This window comes from Phalacrocorax carbo, chromosome Z (assembly GCF_963921805.1).
Source record: "Phalacrocorax carbo chromosome Z, bPhaCar2.1, whole genome shotgun sequence".
In the NCBI taxonomy this organism is placed as follows: domain Eukaryota; kingdom Metazoa; phylum Chordata; class Aves; order Suliformes; family Phalacrocoracidae; genus Phalacrocorax; species Phalacrocorax carbo.
In genome coordinates this window covers 56,548,946-56,569,029 of record NC_087548.1, presented here as the reverse complement: position 1 = coordinate 56,569,029, position 20,084 = coordinate 56,548,946, and the positions used below count along the sequence as shown (strand labels likewise).

The window sequence follows — 20,084 nt, the reverse complement described above, 5'->3', positions numbered from 1 at the left end:
CCTGGCTGCAGGCGTCCTAGGCCTTCGAGACGACAGGCTAGAGGACAGGCAGAGGCTCCTAAACATCAGGCCAGCTAGGAAAGGAAAAGCACCTGTACCTCCTGCCTCCTGGCGGCAGCAGCTCCGCTCCCCACCCTTTCATGGACGCAGAGCGGAAGCCTCGGCGGTTCCCACGCTCCGCAGCACCGGCCCGGCGGGGACTGACACGCACCCCCCCTCCCGCGTCCTTTCTGCCGCGGAGCGCAGGAAAAGGCCGTACCGACACTCCCCCGCTTCCCAGAGACCCTTGCTACATCTGCTGCTGCTGCTGCTGATGATGATGGTGATGATTATGCGCGTCCTGTCCTTCCCAGGGCTTACGAGGAGGCAGCGATGAGCCCCGCAGCAGGCCCCCTGCAGGAAGACGCGCGGCCAGCTCACCTCCCGCCCCGCGGCCAGGACGGAGCGCGCCGCACCGCACCGCACCGCCCGCCCCGCCGCGACACCGCCCGCCGGCACCTGGCCCGGCCCCGCCCGCCGCTCCCCGCCCCCAGCAGTGGCGGTGGCGGTGCCGGTGGGCGGGCCCTGGCGTGCATGCAGATGCGTCCTCCGCCTCTCCGGTGCGTGCTGAGGTCAGGCCGGGCTGCGCTGCAAGAGCGGAGGAGCGGGAGCTGCGCTCGCGAGAGCCCCGGAGCCGCGGGGGAGGGCGCGGAGCTACGGCGAGCGCCTGGCGCGGGCCGGGAACGGTTCCGTCCGTCCCGCCGGCAAGTCGGGGGCCTAAGCGAGGCCCTTCCCGTCGCCGGCTGCGGAAGAGCGGCGTGCGCGCGGAGGGGGGCGGCCGGCCCGCCCCGCCGCACCGCACCGCTCCTCCATGCGGGCGGCGGCGGTGAGCGGGGCTGGCGCGCGCGGCGCCGCGGGCAGCGCGCGGAGCTGAGCGGCGGCGGCCGGGGGAGACGATGGCCAAATGGCTGAATAAGTACTTCAGCCTGGGCAACAACAAGACCAAGGGCCCCCCGCAGCCCCCGCGGCCCGACTACCGAGAGAAACGCAACGGTGCCGGCAGCGCGCCTCGCCCCGACGGGCCGCTGCACCTCCACCTTCACCACCACACCTCGCCCGGCTTCCCGCACCGCCGCCTGCGCGACGACACCAGCGACCTGCTCCGCGCCTACCGCGCTCAGAAAGACCGTGACTTCGAGGACCCCTACAGCGGGCCCGGCTCGTCCCTGCGCAAGTTGCGCGCGATGTGCCGCCCGGACTACTCCGCGCCCGAGGACCTGGGCGAGGCGGCCCCCAGGGCGTTCTCCTCCTCGTCGTGCTGCGCCGCGCCCCCCGCCACCTGTGCAGCCGACTCCCCGCACCTCTTTCGCAGCCACAGCGAGCGCCGCCCGGCGACGCCGCCCGACGTGAAGTACATCTCCCCCAAGCACCGGCTTATCAAGGTCGAGAGCGGCGGTGGCAACGATGGCGCGGACAAGAAACTCACCAAGCAGCTGGCAACATCTGTCCCCTCTGCTGTGAAAGATAAAGTAAGTGTTGTGCTCCTGTTCCCGCCGCTGTAGACTAGGTAGTAGGGCTGGGGCTATGTCAGCCCCTGGAAGGATTTTTGGTGAGGGGACTAGCTCCTGTCTGAACACACCTGGAGTGGCCTCTGTTCTCCACCATGCTCCCCTGGGTGGCCTGGCCCTTTTTAACATCTCGGGACAGGCAGGGCATATGCAAGGCTGGCACATGAAGTGGTGGTGCCCTGTCCTCTGGCTTTTCAAACTCACCTCCCTTCTGATGGGGCTGGTTTGCAGGTGTGCCTAGCCCTGCTCTGGGCACAGTGCACTGCAACCTCATGGCTGGTATCAAGGCTCTTGGGTTGGCATGCTCCTGTGGAACAGGGTGTGAGTATTCTGAGAGGGTGCTTGGGGAGCTCTAAAGTCACCTGAGAAGTCCCAAACTGACTTGTGACCCAAAGTTGTGGCCTCATCCCCATTGCACGTGGTATTGAAAGGTCATGTAAAAAAAAAAAAAAATCAAACCCGATGCCATCCCGAGTCAGACCACCAGTTTTTAAGGAGAGAGTTTGTCACATGTTCAGTAATAACTCCTTTGCCTCCTAGTTCAGTGTCAAAGGTGAAGTAGTTTAAAGTCCTTTGTGACAACAGCATCACAACTTCCATGATAACTGTGTTTCCAACTGGCAGGTACCTGAAGCAAGTTCTATAGCTACTGGCTCAGTTGCAAATGTTCTCCTGTCTTTTACTGGTTGCTCTTTACAAATATTAAGGAAATACTATAGATATAGAACTAGAAAGTGCTGGGCCCAGGAACTCTGCTTACGGCTGGGAAGCTGTGCAGAGGGAAGGAGTGTGAGTTATTTTGCAAGCACAGCACATATGCCTCAATCTCTGGTGGTCCTGTGAGTATAGTTTAGATTCTTCATACCTTGGAAGTTAATATTTCTTCATGTTGTAAATTGGCATTTAGGAGTTCAGTGTAATAGTCATATCACAGCAATTCTAAGTATGTGCTGAATGTTATCAGTTTAAATGATCTGTGTGTACATGTTTAAATATGTAACATCATTGCATTGAGCGGTGACACACTTCCGTGACAACTTGATGAATTATATTCTGTCCAGGTGGAATTCCAGATAAATCAGCTTGTGGTGGTGGTGATGATGATACAGATCAAAAGTTTATAATTTATTACATTGTTGTTTTAGGTGTAGGTCCTGTCTGGAAGCAACTTCTTCTGTGGAAGTGAATGATTAAAATTAGAGTCTTACTATGTTACAGTCTCAGTATATTCAGTCTTCTTTCTATTGCCTGTGTTGAAACCATGTATGTGCTCTTAGGCAAATACTCTCAGCAGCTTCATACTTCAGAGAAAATAACTGCTTAGGGCAAAATGCTTCCAAGTGCAACTACTATTTTTTTTTAATAGGGCATGATTTTCTGAAAATAATTAAATTTCAATTTTAGACCTTACTGAATCAATTTTCAAAGCAAAAACTGCATCTGTTGCTAGGTAACCTGCTACCTTGTGTGGTCATAAATCTGTGTGCTGCTGCCAAGCCCTTGTTGCAGGTTCTAAAACTTGTTTGGAATGAGCAGCCTACAATTTGTTCTAAAGAACTTATGTCATAGTCACATTCTTTCTGTTTTTGAGAGAGAGAACTATATGTGACAAGCAGAAAATCTTAACATGTCAAAAAATAAAATCATCCCTACACCTCAAAAAATAGGGGTGCCTGCCCCCACCCATGACAGAATTTGGTTGCCTTCTTTTCAGTTCTGCTATTTCCTCCCAGTAGTGGAAATGAAATCTCTCAATTTCACAGCCCTGAAATGTAAAGCCTGGCAGGTGAACCTGCTAAGCAGTTGTCATAGTGGGCACACAGAGAACTGCTGCTCTCCTCATGTGTCATTCAATGATGAGAAAAAAATGAGGAATTTAGTTAACAGAGTGTGTATAGTTCAGTGGCAAACAAAGCAAGTGGAAATAAACTGTGTAAGTTTTTCTTTTTCACATACAAGGATAGAGTGCTGTTTTCCTTTATGAGTTAACTGAGCAGTGAGAAGTCTGGTTTTCAACAAATTCAGTGAGGAAATGTATAACTTCTGTGACTGGTCATCAGTAAAGAGTTGGCTGAAGAGCTCAGTTGTGTGCTAAACTTGAAAGAGTTACTTGAATGGGAAGGAGATTCAGGAAGATGCTTGTTTCATGTGGTTATTTCTAAAGGACAAATGGCAAAGTATGAATAATGACAGACTGGTTAGTCTAAATTCCCAGGAGAAAATGGTAGGCTAGCTGATTCAGGGAGTAAAGGAGATGGAGATTAAAAACAATGGCAGGCATGATTGTATTTTGCAAGACTTCAGGCATAGGCTATAAAAGTAACCACAGAGATGTAATGTATCTGGGGTTCAGGAGGCTTTGAAGTATAGTGGTAGAAGTACCAACTAAAGTTGAGGCAGACACCCAAATTGCCATGCATCTTTAATAGTGATGTGACTAACCTTTATAACAGATGCCCAGGGAGAGTCACCATTCCCACATGTCTTTGAATTCAAATTGGTGGGTGTATTTTCTTATTTAGGTAGTACAATCAGCCGGGTTTTGGGGCTTTAACAGTGATGCTCATCTTCAAACAAGGGAGAGCAGGCTATGTCAGAATTCATGGCAGAAGCAGCTCAGTTCCTCCAGTATGGAGGATAAAAATCTACTGGCTTCCATCTTTAGTGCTGGCTTGGAAGATGTTAACTGCTTGGCTCTCCTGTGGCAGACAAATGATTGTAGGCAAGCTGGAACAACATGTGGCTATATGCCAGAACAACCTGTCAGCTACTGTATTTGTGTAAGAATAAATGCATGAATTGGCTTAACCTTGGCAAACCACTTGGTGAACTGGAGATCTAAAAGAATGAGCTGACGCCTTCCTCAGTGACTCTCTATCTGGCATTGTATGGTATGTGTAAATCCATGAAAGTAGACATAGTTGAGGGGAAAGTGTCTGTGTGAAAGTATACTTTGTGTATTTTCTTACCTATTATGCTTTTTTTTTTTTTTTTTGAACCTAAACATTTCTCTGCCTGGATTTGCAGCTGAAGAACCTGGAACACTATTCAAGGAGCAACTGTATGATACTCTGTTGCTGGATATGCTTAAGATTTAAAATCTGGAAATGTAGCATACTTGTCCTTTAAAAGAGAATTATTTCATAATAAACACCATTTTGCATTCCCTCTGTGCAGCACAGGCAGAACTGTGCAGCAGTTCTGGATATTGAATGCAGAAGACACTGCAAGTTACAATATCCATTTCCACAGGACAGGACATATCTGGTGTTGTAGAAAATAGATCAGTTCTGCACAGGCAGAGCAGATCCAGTGCAAAAGTATGCAAATGTTGTGTGGCAGCAGCAATCAGGCAGGAAGCTGTTCAGGGCAGCATAGTTGCTGACTTGATTTACAGAGGTCTGAAAACAATGTCTCTGTGTGAATTCTACATTTGTAAAAGGAAAAAACCCAACCCATTGTTTCCGTGGGATTCACCTCAGAAGTGTGTGGTGTAGAGATCTGGCTGCTAGCTAAACCTATTTTCCTTGAAAGCTTTCCCCCCCATTATGTAAGAAAAAAGTTCCTTTCTGACATTGCAATAGACTCTGGAAATGCTGTTTGAACTTCGAAGGTCTTTCATGAAAGTGCTTAGGCTCCATGGAACATTATTAATATCTGCATATAATTAAAACCTTTTAGTAAACATTGAGAAGACGTTTGTCTTATTTCTGTGTGTGGAAGGTCTAAGTTTTTTTTTTGACCTTGCAAGTGAGAACAAGTCAGGTGTATTTAACAGAATCTTGCAGCTGGTATTTCAAGGTGTACTGAGAAAACATTAGGAAGATGTCTAAGCAGTGTTGGGGTTATTTATAGCAAAGTATATAGTTTCTAGAGATCCTAAACCACAAATGTAACTGTGTCTTATTCCCATCCCATGTTTAATCGATTGCTGCAGGGTGTCAGGCTGCCACTCTTGACACTTGGTTCTACTCTGAAACAGTATTCCTCTCTGCATGTGGTTCCCATTGGTGTATGGGTCTATCTTCGAGTCAAAGGTCTTAAGAAAAAGATACTGGTGGCCACTGGTCCTGTGAACCTGCACGAATGGCTTGGGCAAAGCCACAAATAAAGGCAGCAAGCTGCATTTTTTACCTTGTATCTCATGTTGCTATAGTGCAACTATAAATGCATTTTTCCACACGTCTGTCTCATGATTCAAGGACTAACACAGTCTTACAAATGGGAAGATGTTTAGTTATTAGCTGAGCCTGTGGAGTCTTAGTGACTTTAGGGCAGTTTGAAGTGATGTGGTAGGCTGTTCAGTTACCAGTATTCCTGGCATCTGCAGTTTAGTGCACAGCTTGGAACAGTCTCAGTTCTGGGAACCACCCAAATTTTCAGGCTCTTGGGCACAGAGAGATCCAAGAGGAGGAGGTCTATTAGGGGGGAGTATGAAGCAATTGGACACCTGGAGATTGAAGGAGGGCGTCTTAGTCTTCTGGAAGGGTGTATCGTGTATACTTTGCATTAAGCAGAAACAAACCACTGAAGGAAAGTCCCTCAGTTACTGGCTTCAAGCACCAAGAATGACTTGCCCCTTCTGAACTAGGATTTGCTTATTGAACTGTTTACTGGGAAACTGTAACTGACAGTGTTTCATGTGGCCTTAATCTGAAAAAGGCTAATACTGCAGTACAAATGCCCATAAGGGAGCTGGGCAGAGTGGTGGACCTTTGATCTTTCCATGCAACCTGTGTATCTAGTGTCTATGAACTGTGCTCAGTTGGCCCCCCAGGAGTATGAGCACATGCTTGCACCATGCTTTTACATGTACCCTCTCTTGCTTCACAGGAGAGCATGCAAGACTAACATGTTTCTGTGCTGGACTGTCTTCCCAAATCCAGGAGATCCACACTGCTCTTAGGAACACAGACTCTGAGTTATCATATGCTTAATTTCTGGGCTCATTGCATGGTACAAAGTGCTCATCTCTTTTGGACTGAGAGTGTGAGGGATACAGGCTGTTAGGTATGAGGTTAAAAGTTCTAGGCAAAAACTCAGAAGGGACACGTTTTTCTTTTTAAAAGTGCCTGTGTTTGTATTGGTCTTTCCTTGTGTTGTCCAGCTGTAATCTGTTTGGTTGCACCTGTAATCACAGACACTTCAGTCCTGATGTAGTGCCCCTGTCCTTGTGGACAACAAGAATTAACATGTGAGCTTTTCTGTCTCTTCAACTTGTTTTCTGAATATCTGTGTCATGAGAGCTGACTGGTGTGTGTTCTGGAGCAGAGTTAGTCTGAGCTTGGTGCTTTATCTTTCTTCTCCCCATCTGTATCAAGGTAGAATTTTGAAATAGTTACCAGAAGACATTTGGTAATGACTGAAATTGGCACCAAGGTTTTAGCCTTTACTGCAAGGACAGAATCACAAAACTGCAGAATGTTTGAGCTTGGAAGGGAGATCTTGTCCAGCCTCCCCTGCTCAAGCAGGGCCACGTAGAACCAGTTGCCCAAGACCATGTCCAGACAGCTTTTGAATATCTGCAAGGGTGGAGACTCCATGATCTCTCTGGGAAACCTGTGCCAATGTTCTGTCACCTTCAAAGTGGAAAAAGCATTTCCTTTGGTTCAGATGGAAGCTCTTGTGTTTCAGTCTGTGCCCATTGCTTCTTGTTCTGTCACCGTGTACCACTGAAAAGAGCCTGGCTGTGTCCTCTTCGCACCCTCCCTTCAGGTATTTATACACATTGATAAGATCCTCCCTGAGCTTTCTCTTGTCTACGGTGAACAGTCACAGCTCTCTAAGGCTTTGTTTCTGTAGCTGAATTCCATACATCAATGTCAAACAGTAATGCTTGAATTCTTGTGTCTTCTCCATGTGGCTTTGCAAAAATACTAGATACTGGATTTTCAGTGGCTATATTCCCAAAGGATTTCAAAACATTTCACAGGCTTTATGTAAGAGAGTAGTAGTGACTACTGGGGGACTTCAGCCACTTACAGTTTATAATGTGATATTTCTTTATGACTGTGGACTAAAGGCTGCTGAAGGTTACTATGGGAGGAGTGTGTGTGAACATACTACCCTCTTGGAATTCAGATGTGTGCTCTTCTGAGATATTTAAAGACCTGTTTTAGTCTTGCAAGGTTTAAAAAATAAACAAACCCTGAAGTAACAAAAGATAGTCTTAAATATTCAAATAAAAGTCACAAGTGTCCCAAATGTAGTTTTAAAGATGAGTATGTAAAGCGTGAGATACAAACTGGCCTACAGCTGTGCTACATAGTCTGTGGGTAGTTTCTGTGTAGGGACCTTATAAAGATTGTTAGATTGTAGCTCAGTAAAGTGGGCCTGCTGCAGAAGTTTGTTAAGGAAGATGTTACATCCAATAGATTCTCTCCAAGTGAAGGTTTAGGGCAGTCTTTTTCTTTAAAGTCAGTTCTACTGTTCAGCTGCAACCTTTCTTCTGTAGTTTCAACCATTGTTGTTCCAGGAAGCAGATTTTTGGCCTTTGTATAGAATAGAATAGGACATCTTCAGTTGGAAGGGACCTACAATGGTCATCTAGTCAAACTGCCAGACCACTTCAGCATATTATTCAGGGCATTGTCCAAATGCCTCTTAAACACTGATAGGCATCGACCACCTCTCTTGGAAGCCTTTTCCAGTCATGGACCATCCTCCCTCTAAAGAAACGTTTTATGATGTCAAGTCTGAAACTCCTCTGACGCAGTTTTGAACCATTCCCACGTGTCTTGTTACTGGATATCACTTGCCCTCCTCAGGAGGCTGTAGAGAGCAATGGAGTTGCCCGTCAGCCTCCTTTTCTCCAAAGCCTTTAGCCGCTCCTCAGAGGACATGTATTACAGCCCTTTCACCAGCTTTGTTGCCCTCCTTTGGATGCATTTGAGTACCTTAACATCCTTGTTAAATTGGGGACCCAGAACTGCACACAGTGCTCAAGGTGAGGCCACACCAACACTGAATACAGTGGGATAATCACCTCTTTTGACTGGCTGGTTATGCTGCACCTGATGTACCCCAGGATGCGGTTGGTCCTCTTGGCTGCCAGGGCACACCGCTGACTCCTATTGAGCCTGCTGCCGACCAGCACCCCCAGATCCCTTTCTGCAGGTGGCTTTCCAGCCATTTCTCTCCCAATTTATACTTGTGCCCAGCGTTACTCCATCCCAGGTGCAGAATCTGGCTTTTGAACACATTAAATTTCATGCCAGATTTCATGCTTATTAGATTTCATGTATTCTGTCTAACTCTGCCTGTGGTGGGTGTAGAAAGGAGTAAATGCGCGGTTAGTGTTAAACTGGGAGAATGTCCTGCCAGTCAGTGAGAAAGCATTGGTTCAGCTTGCTTTGGCTGTTGTGATCTGTGTCTAATTGCGCTCTGTTTCAGATTAGAGAGACTTTCCTTTGCATCCACCTCCAGAGGTTCTCTTGTCTCCCATACCCTGGCACATCTACATTAAAGAAATAAGCTGGTTAGCCATAGTGATTGGCATGATTGCACTGCCAGACATCTGCAGGGGATATTGAAGGCCACTGCAGGCAGTTTAAAACCTGAAATTCATTTGAGAAGCTCCGTTGTGGCTGACAGACACGTATCTCTGATAAAGGCAGTGCAAAGTTACTGAGATTGCAGCAGCAATAAAGAAGGTGAGCTGGATGATGTGGTAAATCCTGGGAGCAATTTTTCTGCTGTGAGGATTAGGCAAATCACTCAAAGATAGATGAGAATCAGAAGCCTGCAACCTACGAGAAACTAAAAATTGCCAGATGCTCCAAGATCATAAAAGGAAGGCTGAGAGCTGCCTAGAATGCTTATTGCATTATCTTTTGGGAAGAACAGGTGTCCCCAAGCTGCAGACAAATGCCTGCTTTCTCTGTCCCTCCCTCCTCCCCATTCTCTGAGTCCAGTGGGGTACTTGGAGAGGTCTTTGGCTGTGGAATAGCTCCCAACTGTTATGCGTAACACTGCACTGTGTGAATCAATGAATGGTTGATTTGGCCTGTATATGATTGTGAAGCTATGTGTATTGAAATGGATGACTTACATGGTTTGGGTTCACTGAACTGCACAGGTGTTGCTGACAGGTTTCCAGCTGGCTTTCAAGGATGATGGAAAGTATTGGAGGGAACATGGGGGCTGTTGAGTTGGGGCCACTGTCACCATACCTCTGAGGATGCTTGGTGGTGTACGTGTCTGCTGAATACTGAAGTAATTTTAAATGCTGATCTGGTATCACAGAAGAGATGCTGAATTGTGTTATACAGGGAGGACATGTGTCGTGGTTCAGCCCCAGTCAGCAACTAAACACCACGCAGCCGCTTGCTCACTTCCCCCCACCCCTCTGGGTGGGGGAGAGAATTGGAAGACCAAAAGCAAAAAAAAACTTGTGGGTTGAGATAAGAACAGTTTAATAATTAAAAGAATAATGATAATAATAATTATTATTATTATAATAACAATAATGATAATGTAATAAAAAGGAAAAGGGAAAAAGGGAAAAAACCAAAACCACAAACGATACAATCGCTCATCACTCACCGACTGACACTGCCAGTCCCCAAGCCGCAATTGCTGCCTCCCTCCCCCAGCCAGCTCCCCCCAGTTAACATACTGGGCATGACGTTACATGATATGGTATATCCCCTTGGCCAGTTTGAATCTGCTCTCTTGACTGTGCTCCCTCCCCTCCCGGCTTCTTGTTCACCCGACAGAGCATGGGAAGCTGGAAAAGCCCTTGACTAGTACAAGCACTATGCCGCAACAACTAAAACATTGGTGTGTTATCTCAACATTGTTTTCATACTAAGGCTAAAGCACAGCACTATGCCAGCTGCAGTGAAGAAAATTAACTCTATCCCAGCTAAAACCATGACAGTATCCACCCCTTATTCCATACCATTTACAACATGCTCAGGTCCCATACTGTCCAATAGAACTTCAAGAACCCCTACCCACCTTATCATCCTTTAATAGAATATATAGATTTCATTTATCATTCCCCTAGTCTATGGGCCACCCCTGTAAAATGTCCGTGAAATGTCCGTTTAGTTCATTTAGTCCATGACTTTGGGCTTCATCTATTGTACGAGTCTTTCAGGGCTGGAGAGATGGTATGTGTGGAACTGGATTGTGGCATGCTGAAGTCAGTCCTTGTTCCATCACCGCTGCACTGTTAGTCCTCCTTCTATCACTACTACACTTTTCTTGGTTCAATGAAAAGTATTTTTTATTAATTTGGGAGATTCCCACCATGATACCATTGATATGGTATATAGCAACCATAGTAGTGATGACATACAACATTATATAGCAATTAACAGCATACCATTCAGTTCATTGGCTGTTTTCACCCAAAATCAAATCTTCTTGAGGCACGCATCAGATGCCTCCATCCTTCCACATCACCCACCTCATGCACCCAGGTCCTCAAGCAAAAGCAATCCCACAAATGGGTTTGCCCTTGCCTGAGGCAGGAAGAAACCAGACTCTTTTCCCCAGCATATTTTTTACGTGCACTACAGGGACTCTGTCCCCTTCCACAGCATGTAAGGGTTCTGACTGGGCAGGGCCAGCTCGATTGGCAAATCCCCTCGTGTTGACTAACCAGGTGGCTTTGCTAAATATATATCCCAGTGTTTAAATGTTCCACCCCGCATTGATCTCAATGTAGTTTTTAACAGTCCATTGCTAAAACAGTCCATTGTACTGTTCAATTTTCCCAGAGGCTGGTGCGTGATAGGGGATGTGATACACCCACTCAATGCCATGCTCTTTGGCCCAGGTGTCTATGAGGTTGTTTCGCAAATGTGTCCCGTTTTCTGACTCAGTTCTCCCTGGGGTGCCATGTCGCCACAGGACTTGTTTTTCAAGACCCAGGACAGTGTTCCGGGCAGTGGCGTGGGGGACAGGATATGTTCCCAGCCAGCTGGTGGTTGCTCCTACCATTGTAAGCACATGGCGCTTGCCTTGGCGGGTCTGTGGGAGTGTCATATAGCCAATTTGCCAGGCCTCCCCATATTTATATTTCAGCCATCGTCCCCCACACCACAGAGGCTTTACCCGCTTCGCTTGCTTGATTGCAGCGCAGGTTTCACATTCATGGATAACCTGTGCAATAACATCCATGGTCAAGTCCACCCTTCGATCACGAGCCCACCTGTATGTTGCATCTCTCCCTTGATGGCCTGAGGTGTCATGGGCCCACCGAGCTAGAAATAATTCACCCTTATGCTGCCAGTCCAGATCCCCCTCAGCCACTTCAATCTTGGCAGCCTGATCTACCTGCTGGTTGTTCCGATGTTCTTCAGTGGCCTGACTCTTGGGGATGTGAGCATCCACACGATGTACTTTCACAACCAGGTTCTCTACCCTGGCAGCAATATCTTGCCACAGTGTGGCAGCCCAGATGGGTTTGCCTCTGTGATGCCAGTGGCTTTGCTTCCACTGCTGTAATCATCTCCACAGGGCATTTGCCACCATCCATGAGTCAGTATAGAGACAGAGCACTGGCTACTTTTCCTGTTCAGCTGGATGGCCTTTACCTCTGCAAACTGGCTCAATTCACCTTCTCCTTCAGCAGTTTCTGTGACTTGTTGTGTAGGACTCCATACAGCAGCCTTCCATCTCCGGTGCTTCCCCACAAGGCGACAGGACCCATCAGTGAACAGGGTGTATTACTTTTCATTTTCTGGCAGTTTGTTATAGAGTGGGGCTTCTTCAAGCACGTGTCACCTCCTCTGGTGATAATCCGAAGTCTTTGCCTTCTGGCCAGTCCATGACATTTCCAAGATTCCTGGGCGACTGGGGTTTCCTACTCGAGCCCGCTGGGAGATCAGTGCAACCCATTTACTCCATGTAGCATCAGTTGCATGGTGTGTAGACGGGACCTGCCCTTTCAACATCCAGCCCAGCACCGGCAGTTGGGGTGCCAGGAGCAACTGTGCCTTGGTACCAACCACTCTGAAGCAGCTTGAACCCCTTCGTATGCTGCCAATATCTCTTTTTCAGTTGGAGTATAGCGGGCTTCGGACCCTCTGCATCCCCAACTCCAAAACCCTATGGGTCGACCTCGGGTCTCCCCTGGCGCTTTCTGCCAGAGGCCCCAGGTAGGGCCATTGTCCCCAGCTGCAGTGTAGAGCACATTTTTTACATCTTCTCCTGGCTGAACTGGTCCAAGAGCTACTACATGAGGTATCTCCTGCTTAATTTGTTCAAAAGCCTGTTGTTGCTCAGGGCCCAATTGGAAATCATTCTTCTTCTGGGTCGCTTGAGAGAGAGGGCTTACGATCAGACTGTAATTTGGAATATGCATTCTCCAAAAACGCACAATGCCCAAGAAAGCTTGTGTTTCCTTTCTGCTAGTTGGTGGAGACATGGCTGTTATATTGTTGATCACATCTGTTGGAATCTGATGACAGCCATCTTGACATTTTATTCCTAAAAACTGGATCTCTTCTGCAGGTCCCTTAACTTTGCTTTGTTTTAATGAAAACAGCCTTCAGAAGGATTTGTACTATTTTCTTCCCTTTCTGAAAAACTTCTTCTGCTGTGTTGTCCCACATGATGATGTCATCAATGTGTTGAAAGTGTTCGGGAGCTCCACCTTGTTCCAATGCAGTATGGATCAGTCCACAGCAAAGGGTAGGACTGTGTTTTCACCCTGGGCAGTCAATTCCAGGTGTACTGGACATCCCTCCAAGTGAAAGCAAACTGTGGTCTGCACTCTGCTGCCAGAGGGATTGAGAAGAATGCATTAGCAATATCAATTGTGGCATACCACTTGGCCGCCTTTGACTCTAGTTCATACTGAAATTCTAGCAAGTCTGGCACAGCAGTACTCAGTGGCGGAGTGACTTCATTCAGGCCACAATAGTCTACTGTTAGCCTCCACTCTCCATTAGACTTCCGCACTGGCCATATGGGACTGTTAAAGGATTAGCAGGTCTTACTGATGACTCCTTGGCTCCTCAGTTGGTGAATGAGCTCATGGATGGGAATCAGAGAGTCTCGGTGCAATATTGCTGCTGGTGCACTGTTGTGGTGGCAATCAGCACCTGTTGTTCTTTGACCCTCAGCAACCCCACAACAGAAGGGTCCTTCGAGAGGCCAGGCAAAGCAGACAGCTGTTCAATTTCCTCCGTTTCCAAGGCAGCTACACCAAAAGCCCACCTGTACCCTTCTGGGTCCTTGAAGTACCCTCTCCTGAGGTAGTCTATGCCAAGGATGCACAGAGCCTCGGGGCCAGTCACAGTGGGGTGCTTTTGCCACTCATTCCCAGTGAGGCTCACTTTGGCCTCCAATACAGTTAGCTCTTGGGATCCCCTTGTCACTCCAGCAATGCTGATGGGTTCTGCCCCTATATAGTTTGATGGCATTAAGGTGCACTGTGCGCCGGTGTCCGCTGAAACTTTATACTCCTGTGGGTCGGATGTGCCAGGCCATCAGATCCACACAGTCCAGTAAGCCCGGTTATCCCTTTCCTCCACGTGGCTGGAGGCAGGGCCCCTCTAGTCCTGATCATGGCAGTCACAACTCACTTCCTGCAAATGTGAATCAGGAGTCCCTCTATTACACTTAGAAATAAAATCAGTGCTTCTACTCCTCTGTCTGGGGAACTGCTCACTGGAAACTGGAGCAGCAGCTTTCCTGGAAGAGCCTCCCTGAGTGATTGTTTTTCCTTGCAGCTCACATACCCGTGGCTCTAGGGTCGAGGTGAGTTTTCCATCCCACTTCCTCATGTCCTCTCCATGGTCATGCAGGTAGAACCATAGGGTGGCCCATGGCATGTATCCTCTCTCTTGAGCAAAAGGATGCTTACTCCTAATGGCTGGTCCATACCAGTGGGGAGTAGGACATATCTCCTTTAATTGCTGGAACTCCTGGGACAGTTTCTCCACAGCCGAGATGAGGGAGGAAGAGATATTTGCTTTGAAATCCCAGAGGTTATCAGTCACCTCCGCCACTGTTGCTGCCTTGTCATCTTTCCAGGACATTACTGCCAATGAGTTTGCATGCGAAGATGGTGCGCTCCGTACAAACTTCCACCACATGGGTCATGTGCACTTGACTTCATCTGGATCTTTGGATGACTGGCTGGATGACTGCACCTCATTACAGGGTGACAGGCTGGAGCTACACAGCTAGGCCTTTGTGAGCTGCCAGAAGGATGCACCTCTTTCTTTCCTACCCTCAGCGTCCTGGTGCAGAAAGAGGAGCCGTGTGGCCCTACTGCTGCTCAGCAGACTGGTGCCTTTTCTTTGAGAGGTCAGGTGGGCTGCAGGGAAGGCCCGGGATGGATATCACTGCATACAGTAGCCTTCCATGTCCTAGCACTAACATGCCAATTGGAAGCTTGTCTTGTGTGTTTCGCAGTTGGTTTACTCTTAGTGCTTCTGCGTAAGTTCACTACTTAATCTTTCTATCTGTTTATTGCTATGAGGATCTATACTCAAAAAAGCCAGCTGTGGGAGAGAGGAAAGTAATCCATTGCTTTTACATGTCTTTGCTGATTCAGTAGTGACAACTTTGACCTGGTTCCAGCAGCTGACAACTTCTTGGAGACAGAAGAGGATGCTGCATGCTGTAGATGCAATTCATGTTCTCACAGTGTCTATGTCACATATGAAGACCCTGAAGCATTCCTTGTAAAAGTTAAATTTGCATCTGTGAACAAGCATTAACTTACCAAAAGTATTAGAGGAGCAAATAATATGTCCCTATTGTTACACTTTCTTTAGTCATTGTGTTTTTATGTTCAGCCAGCAATTCTAATTAAGGTCTTTGGACTGATAAAGCCAGTAACTGTAGGAGACAAGGAGGAGGTATATTGTTTAATCTCAAAAGGTAGTGATGTGTACATGGCTAAATGTTGGATAAGGCTAAACTGGTTATGAAAGAAAAAAAAAAATCTACCTAAAAATGAATGCAGTGTTGGACTTTGCATGTGTGGCAAAAGAAGGCAGGTGAAAAGGGTCAAAATGCCAACAGCAGATTTATTGCCTTACAGGTTCTGACTTAAAATATAAGTGAAAAGTACATGGTGGATGCCACATATTGCCTGTGGAAGCATTTTCCTAAATTATTGAGCTGAGTCCAGAACATACCATCAGTGTAGCACTTGCTCATCCTCCATCTTCATGGGAACCGTATCTGTGAACTGAATCCAAATGCCTTCTTAATCACATCCTCCGGTCCATGCATCTTCTGTCTGATCTCAAACTGTTGCTGCAGTCTCCAGTTTTATTTAAATACATTTAGGTTTTCTTGTTACATATGTTCAAATAATTTGTAAAGTTCTAAAATCAACATTATAAGTATGTACATACACACACATATACAAAAATGTGATAACTATACAAAATATATAGTTACCATTTATTAAGTGTTATTTTATATACATAAACATGCATATTGCTGAGAAAGAGGTTGTGGACCTTCTGACTTTGCAGACTTTCAAAGTTTCTGCTGGCAAGACCCTGAACAACCTGGTCTGGCTTTCATATTACTCCTGCTTTGAGCAGAAGAGTGGTTTAATTGTCTTCAGAGGTCTCATGGAACCTAGGTCTTAATGTAACTCTGATGTTCAAAAACTGCCCTGGAGCCTGAGTGTTGCTGACAGACTTTTATGATGTTAATATAATGCATCCCTGTAAGAACAGTAGTGCAGGATCTAAGGTACAGATCTGTCAAGCTGGAGTGCTTTTCCCCATTCTATAGATGAATCTGTGCAGTAAGTGAATGTGGAGTTAATCTGACAATAGTCTCTAAAGCATACAAGCATACGTCCTTCTGCAAAAGCATGAAAGAATGAATAGGGCTTTGTTCAGATCAAGTGCATGTTGGGCATGGCTGGGTGAGTCAATGGGAGAGAATGATATTGTGAGGTCACTAAAGCAGTGCCGAATACAGGTGCTGAGCAGCAAGAAGAATGAATTGTGCTTACTTCTGTAGATTGTCCTCTGAATTTTCACATGGATGTGTGCAGGAGCTGGGTTAGTTAAGTCTGCATGTGAACACGGAAATGCCAAGACACTAAGCATAACTAAAACATCATTACACAACTCTTTCAACAGTTGGGCCACAATAAATCCAGCTTTCGTACTATTGCATGATATCATAGCTATTATCTGCAGCCTTTCCTTCAGAACTGCTCAGATAAGGACAGACGTCTGTTACACTGATTTACAGATTCAACTTAAGGCAAGTTTACAAACAAACTGTTACCATTAGAACCGTTCTATTGTAAGGTATATATGGAAATGAAACCCGCTATAGACAGAATAAGGTTATGCAGTTTATTGTGATTTAAAGGGCATTTTAATTCTAAATGAGAAGAAATTAGGCACAGTAGGAACGTGTATTGGAATGTATGTAAATGGCTTTTAGCCTGATTAATGAGCAGAAAGGATCTAGAAAGGAAAAAGGTGAAACTTTGTTTTTCTTTTTAACCTTCAAGTTCACCAGTAAACTTTTGGTTTGCAATCTGATCTTGTGTGGCCAGTTTGCAATTGCATTTGCTTGGATCACTGAAGAAATGCCTGTTCTATATTTTTGTATGAGGTCCTTTGCTCCCCGGGCTCACTGGCGCTGTTTGGTATAGGGGAGATGTTTGTGTCCCTAAACATCTTTGTCTATGTCCTTGCCTACCAGCAGTTGGTTATAGTGTCTCATTCTCAGACATTCATGAAGAGCACTGCCCCATGGTAAAGAATATGGTTTGACTTCACATTCTTTTGCTGCCCTATGTCAGTATGATTTTATCCTTGACTAACTATATGCTAGGCACTGTGTTGAAGGGAAGAAAGTAATATGAGGCGTGGCAGCTGAAACAACTTATGGTAGATTCTGGTGATAGATAGGAAAGGAACTATGGTACAGATCTTCCTAGATATGTCACTGTTTCTGTAAACGTTACTGTAAAGCAGTCCATTGACAAAGAAACAGATAAGGTGTGGTTTTGGAGTACTTGTAAATTGTCCATGAAGTGTAGAAAATCAGTTTACAAAACATACTTTGCTAATGGCAGTGCATGGGATACAAATACTTTTTTGTTGGACTTTCTTTTTTACCTGCTTTTCTGAAGAGAACAAAGCCTATTAGTTAATCTGTCTCACCATCCTTCCATAACTCTTGGATCTATTGGAAGATGCTGGAAGGTGTATAGATGTATTCTCAAATTTAAAATAATTGAGTGGATGGGTCACAGACGGACCCTTTCCTTACTGAGCAAGAAGCAGGTAGAACTCTGTTTATAAACTTGCAACAGCAGCATCTGTGTAGCCTGCATTGCCCTATGAAACCAATGGTTGATGGATCACAAGATGGAGACCAGGGAGGTAAAGCCTATCCTCCTATAAGGGAAGATCAGATTCGTGACCACCTGAGGAATCTGAACATGTACAAGTCCATGGGACCCGATCAGATACATCCCAGAGTCCTGAGGGAACTGGCTGATGTAGTTGCAAAGCCACTCCCCATAATATCTGAAAAGTCATGGCAGTCACGTGAATACCCTGGCAACTGGAAAAAGGGAAACATTGTGCCCCTCTTTAAAAAGGGTAGAAAGGAGGAACCAGGGAACTCCCGACCTCTCAGCCTCACCTCTGTGCCTGGGAAGATCATGGAACAGATCCCCCTAGAAGCTATGCTAAGGCACATGGAGCACAGGGAGGTGATCCAAGGCAGCCAGCACGGCTTCACCAAGGGCAAGTCCTGCCTGACCAACCTAGTGGCCTTCTATGATGGAATGACTGCATCAGTGGAAAAGGGAAGAGCAACAGATGTCATCTATCTGGACTTTTGTAAGGCCTTCAACATGGTCCCCCACATCTTCCTTCTCTCTAAATTGGGGACATATGGATTTGATAGGTGGACTGTTTGGTGGATAAGGAATTGGTTGGATGTTTGCATCCATAGGGTAGTGGTCAACGGCTCGATGTCCAGATGGAGACTGGTGACAAGTGGTGTCCCTCAGGTGTCCATACTGGGACCACTGCTGTTTAACATTTTCATCAATGACATAGGCAGTGGGATCGTGTGCACCCTCAGCAAGTTTGCAGATGACACCAAGCTGAGCGGTGCAGTTGACACGCCAGAAGGATGGGATGTCATCCAAAGAGATCTGAACAAGCTGGAGAGGTGGGCCTGTGAGAACCTCATGAGGTTCAACAAGGCCAAGTGCAAGGCCCCCAGTATCAATAGAGACCAGTGGATGAAGGGATTGAGAGCAGCCCTGCAGAGAAGGACTTGAGGGTACCGGGGAACGAAAAGCTGGATATGAGCCAACAATGTGCGCTTGCAGCTCAGAAGGCCAACCATATCCTTGGCTGCATGAAAATTAGGTCGAGGCCAGCAGGTCGAGGGATGTGATTTTGCCCCTCAACTCTGCTCTGGTGAGACCCCACCTGCAGTGCTGTGTCCAGCTCTGGAGCCCTCAGTACACGAAAGATGTGGACATGCTGGAGCGGGTCCAGAGGAGGGCCACAAAAATGATCCGAGGGCTGGAGCACCTCTCCTGTGAGGACAGGCTGAGAGAGTTGGGGTTGTTCAGCCTGCAGAAAAGGAGGCTGTGTGGAGATCTTATTGCAGCTCTTCAGTACTTAAGGGGGGACTTTGGAAAGACAAGGAAAATCTTTTTAGCAAGGCCTGTTGTGACAGGGCAAGGTGTAATGGTTTTAAACTAAAAGAAGGTAGATTTAGACTGGATTTAAGGGGGAGATTTTTTACAGTGAGGGTGGTGAAGCACTGGCACAGGTTGCCCAGAGAGGTGGTAGATGCCCCATCCCTGGAGACATTCAAGGTCAGGTTGGATGGGGCTCTGAGCAACCTGATCTAGTTGAAGATGTCCCTGCTCACTGCAGGGGGATTGGACTAGGTGACCTCTAAAGGTCCCTTCCAACCCAAAACATTCTATGATTCCATAATTCTTTTTTGTTTGTTCCCTTTAAAAAGTGTTTTTCAGTCAGATAGACATATCTGCAAAATTATGCGTTTAGGTATATTCTTTGTTTTCTTCCTGTGGCTGCACATAAAATAATGCTTTTGCATCTGTAAATACTCAGTTAGACTTCTATTTAATATAATAATACATGTAGGTCTTGAACAGTATTTTTTAAGACTGTAGAAGAGCAAAGACTATGCATCGGCTGTGACGCTTGCACTTTAGTTAATATATATTAGAGGTGTAAACCAGAATCTCATCTTGTATTTAATATTCTGGGGGACTTTGTTGTTGTTGCCCTTTTTAATCTTGTATCTGCTGACCGACTTTTTAGCTAGAGCTATGGTTTTGAATTTGTCAACTTGTCTGGTAACTGAGCCATACTCGTTTTCTCTTGCCTTTGAGTTTTAACAGATAAACTGATAGGGAGAACTCCTGTAAGTGTTCCCTAAATCCTTACTGCCTCCGATTGAGGAAGCTCAAATACAAGTTTCACTTACTTTTAATTAGTGCACTTCTATTTATGTTTTGGAGTTTCTTCTGTTTGGAGTTACTTGTGTATCAAGTTACTATTACTAGATCTACATAATAGA

The 20,084-nt window shown here is 46.2% G+C and overlaps 1 protein-coding gene across 1 annotated transcript in view; it reads left to right on the top strand.

The window, feature by feature from the left end:
* Window positions 1–418: 418 nt before the first annotated feature.
* The window catches only part of SHB (SH2 domain containing adaptor protein B), an 80,787-nt gene continuing 61,121 nt past the window's right edge, over window positions 419–20,084 (top strand). The window contains exon 1 of the mRNA XM_064438166.1: window positions 419–1,508. Within this exon, the coding sequence (XP_064294236.1) occupies window positions 936–1,508 (573 nt within the window). The 5' untranslated portion in view covers window positions 419–935. The remainder of the gene's footprint in view (window positions 1,509–20,084) is intronic.